Source organism: Streptopelia decaocto (genome assembly GCF_964273445.1).
Source record: "Streptopelia decaocto genome assembly, chromosome: 2".
Taxonomy (NCBI): Eukaryota; Metazoa; Chordata; class Aves; order Columbiformes; family Columbidae; genus Streptopelia; species Streptopelia decaocto.
Genome location: NC_138655.1, coordinates 126237544 through 126249910, shown reverse-complemented (window position 1 = coordinate 126249910; position 12367 = coordinate 126237544). Strand labels below are relative to the sequence as shown.

The following is a 12367-nucleotide window of genomic DNA, read 5'->3' as shown; positions in this document are numbered from 1 at the left end:
CCTCTTTTAACAAGCACTTACTTTGAAATACGCTTGCTGCTTGTAAATATTTAAACAAACAGGAGACAGTGAATTCTTCCTCTAAGAGTCTGGGGGCTACCTTGGCACTAGGCCTCATGAAAAAAATCACATCAAATACCATCATACTCTGCTAGGAACATTATGCACAGAACACACATAACAGATCCTGCTAAAGGCCATAAAATCTTTAGTTAAAATCTTCCAACAGAAGTTCTCTATATTACCAAAATGTATTTTTCCATTCTTTCAAGTAAAATATGTCCATATATGTTAAAGGCAAGTCTTTGTCTATACTGGTAGTTTTCACCTTTTTAGGAAACATTTAAGAGCCTGTTATTCTGTCAAAAAACAAACAAATGAAAACAAAAGCCATAGCTTTTCATATTAAAATAATAAGTAGCTGTAGATTTCACAGACCACAAAAATAATTTTCTGAGCAAATCCAGGTGGGCAAGAAGTTATTTCCAGCCTCTATACAATAAACAATGTATTTCATAAATGAATCACAAAGTATTTTATAAACATCATAAAATTATCTCATGAAACTCTTAATACTATTAGTATAGCTGTAGAGAAGTAGCTAAATATACGTACAAGTAAATTCCATACTGAACAGAAATTACTGTATTTTTGGTTTGATTCATTTCATGGGACTACTTTTAGGACCCCCCAAATACAGACATCTGTCAAGGTCACAAAAGTCAGAGGAAAAGTCAGAAGCAGAGCTCATGTCTCCCAATTTCAGTCTTGTCCCTGCACTTGCATCCCCCTGTTCTCTTCTGAGGAAGGACTGATGTCAGTAATTTGAGAAATAATCAAATAATCCATACTATAGAGTCTCTTATCAGTTTTACAGCACAGCAAGTTGCTGGGAGTCCAATGTATAAAATTATTTAAAATTAAAGCCACAGTTTTATGTAAAGTTAACTTCCGCTTTCCAATCATAAAATATTTCTCAACAGAAAGTGAAAAAGAAAAGCTGAAATCAGTTCATTAAAAAAAAAAAAATGGGTAGGCCCCAACAGTCTGAAAGATCTTCCTTTTCTTCTAGATGTACAGTCAGTGATTTCTTCCTCTTCTCTTCCTAGGTTGGAAAACTGGATTTTCCTCCCTTCACTGTCTGCAAACATTCAAGTTTTTTTTATTACCTTTGTTCCTCTTAGAAAAAAATCCCTGGTTAAATAAAAATGGCCCAGCTGTAAAAGAACCTTACCCCTGGTAAGGTTGTACCCTTCTTGGAAGCTAAGATGAACCAGAGAAGCTGCGACACTACGACCCATTACAACACCCTGTACTCACTATCAGACATTTTGGGATACCCGAGCGGGACAGCGTGACCAAGGCCACTGCTTTACCTGCAGTGAGGAAGGGCAGTCTCCTGCCCACAGCCCCAGGAGAGGACAACCACTGGTTAATTGTGGACATCGACAAAAATTTCACTGTATCTTACACACCCTGGGCCTTCATTTGTTTTTCTTCCTTTGTTACATATCTCATAGTTTGTTTATCAATTTTCCTGAAGAAGGATTTTTCCAGCACTGCAGATACCCTCAGTGACCACCATGGACAACCTTAACTGGGGGTGGCAAAGAGCTGAGAGGGAACTTGAGTCTTCCTGGTGTTGTGCAGAGAGACATCATGGCTGGGGGTAGAGGGTACCCTCAACTGTTACTGATATGGAAGAGGCTGAGGATCACAGACTGAAAAAGAGTGGCATCTTGAGTCCTACATAGTACTTCTAGTGCCACTAAAGAAAAAGAAAATACATAGAATAAATAAGATTTTCACTTATAACTGGAAGTCCACTGGCCAAAAATATATTTACGAGGGTTGTTTCGGTAGGCTGTCATTTCCTGCCCAGCTGTTTGCAGTTAAGTGCCATTTCATGGTAGATAAACCATTACCAGCTGTAGAGTACCAGTAACTTATACAGTAAGTATTAAAGCTGACAACTCTGTGTCTATTACAAACCCTATTTCCAACCCTTTTCAGATACCAGAAGGAAAGGAGGGAGCCAACATTTGGTCCTAATCTTCCTGAAGTTCCTCATGCTCATGAATTCAGAAAGCCAAAAGCACACTTGTAAGCTGCGCAGACACTCTAACTAGTTGCTTAAAATGATGCCAGGAATATAAGTGCAGTTTTGAGATTTTCCACCACACAAGAATAGCTCTACTGTTCAAAATATAACTGTACATTTATAACAAACTGATCTACATTAAGAAAAAGTAAAACCACGTCATAGTAATTAAAATGAGCAATTGCTATCTATGTAATTCCAGGTTAAAAATCTAGCAAAACTACAGCATCTGAAAACCAAGACGGCAGCAATTAGAAACCCATAGTTTTATGATGCCCACCCAACACACACTCCATTTTTTATAAAAATAAAACCAGGTATATTGTATCGTAACAAACCCAACCCTAACCCACATGACACTGTTTAAACTTTGTTATCTAAGCATTGCCTTTACCAGGAATTTTCTCATACAGGAGACCTTATCACTAGAATATATGTTATTTTTAGTAAAACTTTTTTCAATGAGAGCATATAGTTTCTTGAGAAATGTTCAGGCATGTATGGATACATAGGCATCTTTAATGTGCAGTGTTTGTAATTTTGAGAACACAGATGAAAGAACATTTATTTTGGGTCAATGTTAAAAGCTGTTGTGAGGAAATATGTATTGCTTTGAACTTGAAACAAATAACAAGCTTTAAAAACTCAAGCCATTGTCCCTTGAGCTAGAGGAAGATATCTGTTGAATCTCGGGTATATTATTTTTTCAGCAAGCTGAAATCAGCCTGCTGAGAACAACAACACACGCTGCATTTGCACACAAAACATGTTTGATCCTAATGCTCATGACGGCAAGGTCAGACATATGCCATCTTCAAGTCTAAATCCTACAAGAAAACCAAACAGGTGCACATACACACATGCTTTTACATTTAAATTAAAAATATATTGTACCAGTGCAAAGTATCTACTTTCAAGAACTCAAGCAAGCACAGAAGCACTGGAGGAGATCACTGATATTTTCTGTCAGACTGTATCATTGTGAAACACCTTCGGCTGCACTTTCTATATTTCTGCAGAGATCTTTTGTAGCACATTTCAGGGTCCATGAAGAAGAGGGCTGGGAACAGTCAGCATGAATGTGGCAAGGGGAAATTATAATTTCGACCACCCTAACTACCTCTGACACTAAAATGAGTGGATTTGTGGGCAAGTGGGAGAGGGCAGTGACTGTCATTGATAGTAATTTTAGCAAGAGGTTTGGCACCGGCCCCCACACTCCTCGTGTATGCAAGCAAGGGTACTACAGGCTGGAAAACCAGATGAGTAAAAACCAGTTCCATGGTTAATGGTGACGCCCTGTCTGGAGGCCAGTGAGGCCAGGGGTCTGCAACCTGGGACCTGTCGTGTTTAACATCTTCATTGATGACACGGAGGAGGGGACATGGTGTGTACTCTTGTCAGGTTTGCAAATGACATCGGAAGGGGGGGTGCAGCTGACATGGCAGAGTGTGTGCTCCAAGAAAGCTCGAGACCACTGTGCATCATTTATACAGTGATGAGCCACAGAAAGTCAAATGTGGCATGAGAAGTTTTCACATGGAAAATGAAGACATAACCACAGAAGCTCCACAAGAGGCTTGCCAGGCAGCAGCACCAGTCATGGCTCAAGGCTCTCTCCACCGAACTCTACAGAAAGTCAGACCAAAGACTCCCTGTTTCAAGCACCTATCAAAAAAGCTGGAAGAGAAGAAAAGCTTTTTGGAGCTTGAGTGTCTCTAACAGCTAAGAATCAGCAATTTGATTAATCATCTGGATGTTTTTAGAAACATTTTCCTCTGCCTTCAGAGGGCAAATGTGCAGAGGGCAAATGTGCAAATGCCAGAGGACAAAACCAAGACTCCACAAAATGTAACACTTCCAGGGGCTGCTGCTTCTTCCCACATAATTATGTCTTTTCATATTTCACAAGTTCCTTGGTAAAATAGAGTTTCCCTTTCTTTCATGGGAAGGGCTGTTCACTGCTATTAAAAGAGGAGTTTAGTATGACTAGAAAAAGACAGTGAGAGAGAGCTGATCTTTCAGGTGTGAAAAATCAGGGTTTCCCCTGACTTAGCTGCCCAAAACCTTCGGTTAACATAATCAAGCAAATACAAAGTGGACACTGGCAACTGGAAATGAAAACATAGCCTAAAGAAACAACACAACAATCAGTGTCTTGTTTAAGCCATTTCAATCTTTCATATCATGCTACTTTGCATTTTCTATAAATCCAGACTTTCTCTAAATCCATCTTCTACGTAAATCCAAACTTTAAAAGACACAGAGGACAGAAAAATGTAGCTATATATCAGAAGATGCCAGTAATTGAAATAACTTGGAATTAACATTGCAGACTGGAAAAAAAAATAAACTGTAAAAATCCTAGTTTACTATTAAACTTTTGAACTCAGTCTGTCAAATTCCTTTGCAGATAAATAGAATTATTTTGGCCAAGTGATGAAAGTTTGCATTTCATCAGGATTAATGTATATAGGGAAATTATAGAAAGAGAATCAGAATCATCTCATCAAGTGAATCACTAGAACACCTGACACCTCATTATTTTACAGAAAGGGAAAACAGCTGCAAAGTTGTTTGAGGCAAACATAGAAGTCTCCTCCAATAATATGATTCTTAAATTATACTACTTAGTCTACTTCTGCATGGTAATGTTTCCCTGCTGATTGCTTTATTGATTGAAGACAAAACCTATAGAAGAATATGTCCTAAGACATAGATGGAACAACAGAGAAAAAAACCTCTCTGGAATTCAATTTATATCCCCTCCTTCATTCTACTGTGGTGAAGTGAAGCATCTGCAAACACGTCAAAAGTGTTGTAAGCAGACAGTTTATGAGCCTGGACCATGTATCTTTCCTAGTGGAAGAGAATTGAGCTTACTTTCTGGTGCACAGTGTTTAGAAAGAGAAATTAAAACATTTTCATTGCCATTGAATTTTGAAACTGTAAGATACTAGACAAGGGTGTCACACTACAGGGAACTGGGAATAACTCAAAGTGGCTTTGTGCTGTAGTTTTGTTCCTATTCTGTGCTGGGACTGACCTTGCGATTTCTTTGCATGGAACAGGTTATCTGCAACAGCCACAAACTGTCTGAAATAGTAACGTGCACAAGACACCTAAACAGAGATTGTTGTGTTAAAAAAATGCAAGTATGAAAATAAAAGGGCAAAGAGATAAAGGTTATTACGCACATGAAGAACTAACGATCTCTGTTCCTTGGAGGAAAGTAAGTGACATAGATGCCTCTCCTTATCTTGGTAAGCCAGAACCTCACAAAGGCACAGACCTTCCCTTGTCCCTTCCGCCAGAAGAGGTTTATTGTCACACGGTCACACATTCCAGGGTACCACCATATATCCCTTTTCCTGAGATTCTTGTCTTCAAGTATAAATCAGTGTGAATCTAGTTTTTTCAAGCATGAATCAACACAAACCAGCAGACCAGGGGCTACACTTCACCCCTGGAGCCTTCCTTACATTCATAAAAAATAAACCTATAAAAACCTGGGCTTGAAGATTTTACTTTGAAATTTTTTATGAGATGCATTCTCCAAGAAACCAAAGTATCTCAGAACTCAGCACAGTCAATAAACAGTCAATTACTTTTTAATTAAGAAGCCCATTGAAATTTAGCAAGAGAAAGTATTCAGAGGAGCATTAAAGTTACTATTCCTCTATCTGACAATTGAACTTACTTCCAAGCACTTCCAAGCACTTCCAACCAACTGGTTAGTGTGCACAATACAATTAAGTGCTACAGAAATATTTAAATTTATTGTATTAAATTTAATGAGGGCAATGGCAGAGTTCTTCAGCTGCTTGGTAGACTACTTCACGTCCAGTGCCTCTACAGACTTATATTTACTATATATATTTACACACCTATATTTACTTCATTTACTTTAATTGAACGTGATGCTTTTTGCAATGCAAACAATTATATTGCTGATTTGAAAAAATAAAGCTGTCCTTTACTTTCATATTCTCCCTAACATTTCCACGAGAACAACTTTGCTTTTGAACATTTATGGCTTCCGTATATGTTAAGAATGCATTTCCTCAGATGTCCCAGAGCAGGAATGACTCTTACTTCCTTAATTATCAGAAATGATTAGATAGCTACGATAATGAAGTCACAGAGATACCAGTACAAATTAAACACAAAACTATCCTAGCAACCTTAAAAGTCACTTTAAATGTACAATGGCATTGCAAATTCACACTGAGTGTTTTAAAACCCTGGGACAGTGGCAAAATAGGAGAAGTAATGCTGACAGGTACTTCCTCCATAAGTTTTAATGCATAGACATATCTAAGCATTACTTTTCCATTTTATTCTTGAACAAATTAAGGCACTGCCAATCGCAGTGGTAGCAGCAGTGTGTAGATCCTGATGCACATCAGCTGCTGCCAGCAGTTCTCAGCTTTGGAGAGGCAGTGCTATAAAACACAGGCCTCAAAATGTGAGCCAACAGTATTCATTTTTAAACATAAAACCAACTTATAAAGGTGCAACACTGGCTAAAGACTAAAGTATTAGAGATTAAAGATGAACATATTAATTTCTATCTCTGTATACACAGAATTAACCTTACCGCACCAAAAAGGCACTAATACAACAATTTATTTCCTCTTCCATTCAGGCGACATAAATAGCAAGGTAAAAAAACAGCACCTGGTATCTGCTGTAGAACTGACAGCTTGAAGCAGATGTTGGAGCCATCCATGGTGCAACACCTGCAGTAAGAAAGGAGCTACAGCCTCAGGTGTTTTGCAGAAAATGTCTGAGAAGCCCAAAGATGGGCCCCACACCAAGGTACAGAGCTTTTTATGACTCCTTGGCTCCCTGTGAATGCCTGGTACCACCACTAGAGAAAACAGCAGGGGACCACTTTGTACTTCAGAGCATACGTGAAGTTACTAGTGATCCTACAACTCGAGCTAGACTACTTACACTCTGAAAACCTTACAACAGAAATTAACACTCGTCTGGTCAATAAATATCCCAAGCAGAACTTAACTTCTACCCAAGAGTTCAACTGTTTTATAGACAGCCTACAGATGCCAGGGACCTGACAGTCCTTAGTGAAAAAGGGATCATTTATTCTTTATCAGCAGTGTAATAAGAATGGTTAATTTAAAAAATTAACAGTATGTCTTTTTTTTTTTTCCTACTGTCGCCAATTTCATCCTCCCCAAGCTGCTAGTGGAATTCACACACAGCTGGTCTCCATGCAGGCCAAGGTCACCTGAAATCTGTGCAACATCCCTCTCTCTTCACCGGGTTTGGCAGTGCAAATGTTCATTGCACCCACACACTGTGGAAGCAGCTTCTCCCATCCTCTCAGGCAAACTCAGAAACATTTAAACTACATGAAACACCAAACTGATGTCATTTCCCTTGCTGGTACTTGTCTGTTTTTTCCCCGCTGCACCAAGTCTCTTCCGCTTCCCCAGGCAGTGAGAAATGACAGATAAGGCAATGGAAAGAAATGGAGTGTGAATGTAAAAGGAAATATAATTGGTTCAAGACTCTCTACTGTCTTCAATTTTGTACAGTCATTTACAGCTGTCTAAAGTGTGTGAAACACTGGCATCCAAGTGAGTGAGCAGGCAATTAAGATTTTGTGCTCTTTCACAATCACTCTGCACAGATGTAAACTACTGGATACGGTACGAGGCAGCAGCGACACGCTGAGCGCTTTGGCTTGAAGACCCTGTCGCTCTGCTGAGAAGGATGCCGCTTTCCCCTCGTGTGTCTTCACAGCTCAGTCCTGGAAGATGCTGAACCCTTGGACACAAATCCAGCAGAAGTGCTTAAGCACTCAGCATTGCAAACTCATGAATGTAAATACTTGGATTATTTGCAGCAGAGTATTTTGTAGGCAGGGAAAACAAGCTTGACCAAAAATCAGGCAAACTCAGCCCAATATTACTCAAGAAGGCCACTGTTCAGCCAGACATTTCATGTTTTGACCATAAAACTGGAAACACTTTAAACAATAGTATCAGGAAGACCGCAGGAAGTTTTGTACTAAGAGAACTAAAATAAAGTCAAGGTAAATTGAGAATTATTTTCAAAGCTAAAATTGCCTGCGACACCTAATGCCATAAATGAAATGCAAAACTTTTCCTTAGGTCACACACTGAACTTTGACTCCCATAATAATTGCTACCCATTGATTACCAACCTATAGCAAACTGAATGGTGGGTTTACTTTAGTTTGAAGAGGTATCTAAAACAGTTACATCCTTTCTTTCAAGCATAAGCACAAAGAGAGAGCATAGGATTGGCAAATGGAGGTCTGATTATCCCCCAGGTTTCAGTACAGGTCACTGCAAAAAGGGGCAAACTGAGGAATGCAACTAATGTAGGAAAACTGCACAAAATTACTGCAACAGCAGAGGCAGCTGCAGAGTTGTGGGCAGTCAGGTAATGTTAAATTATGTTTTAAATCATTTAAATCACTAAAAATCATAACTATGTGTTTTAAATATTCACGTTTTAATTTCCATCTGGACTACTTAAGAGTACATTCTACCAATTTCTTTTAATCAGATTAAAACATAGAAGAACAGTATTTCTGTTTGTTTATTCATCTTCAGACATATTATTACGTAAAACATTCTTAATACATTTTAAGAGAGCGAACAAAGCAGGAGAGTCATCTTTTTATTTAAAGAGTTTGCACTGATTTAGAAATTAAAATGTATTGTTTAGAGGAAAGAAGGGCGTAAACTCTACAGATAAATTTAAGAAGTATGCATTAGTACTACAGTTCTCAAATTAATTGCATTAACTGTAACCATCTAAACACAAAATATGCCTTTTCTAAGCAAACACTTCTTCTCTCTTAATTTAATCTAATAAATTCTTAAAGGGTACCAACGGGACTATCCTCACAAATTGTCAGGCATAGGGCTTGTTTGTTTGCCTCTCATGACAACACGTCCCAAAATGCAGAGCGTATTTCAACTCGTTATTCTCTGAGTTATCTGCCAAACTGCAGATGAATTATAAACATGAAGAACATGTTAAGCCTATTCAAGCCCACAAAAGGAAAAAAAAAAAACAAACCAAGTCTTGCACAGTAAACTCTGCTATAATTTCCTGATGTAGGTCAAAACTCAGCAGGAAATCACATTGTCTATTTTTATCCCAGTTCACTGGAAGTGCTTTACCTTTCTGTTTTCTTGATAAGCACAGCCCTGAAGATTTGTTCCTGGGGAGTTTTCTCTTTTTCATCAGTTGGTTGCACGAAAGGGTGGACAGCAGCCAAGACGAAGCCCTGCTGGTACAATTCTTGCAGCTGAGCTGGAAGATCGTGCAAGGAGGAGAGCTTGATTGCTGATGATCCTGGCAACTCAGCTGGAAACAAAAAGAAATTGGTCAATAATCCTACACCAGACTATCATGTTTTTTAAAATCCAGGCTCTTCAGCGTCAAGCTAGCTTCACACTGATCTATAAAATTAACACAAAAATTGACCTTTCCTGAGGCCCATTTTGTATTTCTGATTTTAAGCAGTCTGTCTTGGCAAAGGACTTGTATCACACAAGAGACTGGTGCAATTAAAGAAGCAGTCAGACACGTTAAAATGCCAAATTCACTACATACTCTGGGAGAGAAGAAGCGGAGGTTTTAACAAAAACAAGGTAGTTTGTCAAAAGATATTCTAAGTTTTAGTTCTTGTCATAGTAATGCAAGTTAAGGAGAGCAAGCCATGAGTCAAAAATATAAAATGATAGCAAGGGGATAGTCAATGAAGGCAGAACATTTTAAATTTGAAAGCAACAAAGAGAAGCATCCATCTGCACGAAAGCTGCATTATCAGACTAAGATCACTGATGGTAAACTCTGTTGAGACCAAATATTTACCAATACTTCTGAAGGGTACTTTGTATGTATATTGAAAACAAGAACGCTAAGACCAATGCATACCTGTAGTGATGAGAAACCTTTTAGAACAGACACTAAACTTTATACCTCAGGATTTAAACAAACTTATATGCATTACAGATGAGGATGAGACCTATAATCTTTCCTCAATCTGCTCAATGTGGGGTTTTCTGCCTTTCTGTGAAGCATCCACACAGACACTGTGGTCAGTACAGCAATTGCCCCTATTTCCTTGGAGTCTAGTGCACTTCAAAAGAAAATCCCACAAATCACCTAAACCAACCTTCCATTCTCTTTCTCTGCGTCAGTAATTCTTCATATGTTTTTCATATCTTATTTGAAAAGGCATCTTTCTTCCCTGACCTTTGCCTCCTCATTGCCATCTCTATTGGGAGCTATTTATTATTTCATCCCCAACTATGCCAGAACATACCAGGTGCTGAGGTGCTGGGTGGTTTCCCCTCCCACTGAAACCAGCAGGGAGAGGATGTTGCAAGAAACACCACGGAGGTTCCCAGCACCTTTCAGGCTTTTGGTAAAAACGAAAGCAAGCACCAGAGAACAGTTTTTATGAAAGACGCCAGCTATGCAAAATAAGGTTTCATTGTACCGCTTTTTTTCATCAAAATGTGTGGCTACCCTTTATGAATAATGAAAGAGGTTATCAAAAAACTAATAAATATTCAAAACCAATAATAAAGAGGAATAATTTAAATAATAATGGAATAGCTGTGCTTGGTATTATTTTCTTCAAATAAGACCATGTTCCAGAAAAGGATAATGGAACTTTTTGACCAAGAACTGTAAGATGTAGAATTTTTTTACTTTTGCAAATAAAATGAGAAATCCAAGCAACATGTACATTGACAGACAATAGGGCTCTACCTTCTACAATGCCATACAAATCACTTCAGAGTCATAAAAAGAGATGCCACAATGAATAATGCATAATAAATAATAAAACCAACTGTTACTTACTGGACCCTACTTGGATCAAAATGGGGAAAGAAACCCAGATGTCAGAACTACTTTTTACCTCTTGTGGCTCAGAGACTACGCTGCAAATAATTTAATTAATTAAAAGAATTTGAAAGCCAGAATATACTTCTACATGAGGGTTTTACTATTCAACTACATTTATTGTTGTACCCAACAAAGGAACGACTAAACACTATTCAGTAATGTTAATTCTGGTAATGGTGCTTCCATTTTTAACACTCCTCTATGAAAACTGATGCCTGCCTAGCATATGAACCAAGTATCTGGATTATTCTGAGGATGCCTGGGCAAAACTTGCAGAAAGTCTAGTCATTAACATGGGAGAGTGATTGCTTCCTCCTTCAAGCTAAACACAAGGGGAAAGTGTGAAAATGCATGTAATTGGAGCTTTGGGATGTACACTTGCTGATTAAAAAAGAAAGGTAATAGAAAACAGAGAGGGGAAGGATCATCCAGCTAGTCCATACTATCACCTAGAGGCAGGATCAGTTCTAGTTTAGCTAATTCTCAGAGTTTTTCTCATCTACTTTTAAAACTTTAGTAATGGAGATTCCACAAGCCCCAGAAGTCATGTTTCAGTACTTCTCCATTCTTACTATTCAAAACCTTTTCCTAGCACCTGACTGAATTTTTCCACTCTGAAAGTCAAGACTGCTACTTCCTCGCTCAATAATTATTTTCTGCATTAGCATTTTACAATTCGTACTAGCCATCATGCCTTAATTTCACTTTTTTTAGACTCTACAAACTCTGTCCTTTCAATGTTTCTTCTTCCCTTGTGTTTTCTAACTAATTTTTTATGGTTCTTTCCTGATTGCCTTCAATTGATCCTCTGGCTTTCTTCAAGTATAGCACCTATGCCCCACCAGTGATCCAGCAAGAGCCCCACCACTGCTCTGTAGAACAGAAAAGCTCCTTCATGCTTATTATATATCCCACGTCATCATGTGGGGAAAAAAATGAAATTCTTTTCCCCACAACCAACAGTGGCCAAATGTCCTTGGCCTTACTGTGTTCTAGGGTTTTTTTCTTTCAGTTTTCAAGGGCCATTCTGGATTCTGACCTCCACAGAGCAAATGGCACCTCTCAGATTGGCAAACCTCAATAAGCACGTTCAGCAGTGTCTTGCTGGAATAGTTAACGAAAAGGGTGAATTTTAACGGACTCTGGACAGAATAATTTTAAGCCTTACAGTCAATACATCTTTTTCATTTGATGCTGAACTACTATTAATTTCCCCTTGGAGCAGACATCCTTCAGAAAGGACAGTTTCTGTCGCCCACAAGGTCTACACGAGTTTCCGAGGTCTACAGACCTGTGTGGTGCGTTCATGTTACCCTCCCAAAGACAGATGGGTTTGTC

At 38.5% G+C, this 12367-nt stretch overlaps 1 protein-coding gene across 1 annotated transcript in view; it reads right to left on the bottom strand.

Annotated features, from left to right (window-relative positions):
* RFTN1 (raftlin, lipid raft linker 1) overlaps positions 1–12367 on the bottom strand; it is a 98874-nt gene that overhangs the window by 48616 nt on the left and 37891 nt on the right. The window contains exon 3 of the mRNA XM_082046353.1: positions 9289–9475. Within this exon, the coding sequence (XP_081902479.1) occupies positions 9289–9475 (187 nt within the window). The remainder of the gene's footprint in view (positions 1–9288; positions 9476–12367) is intronic.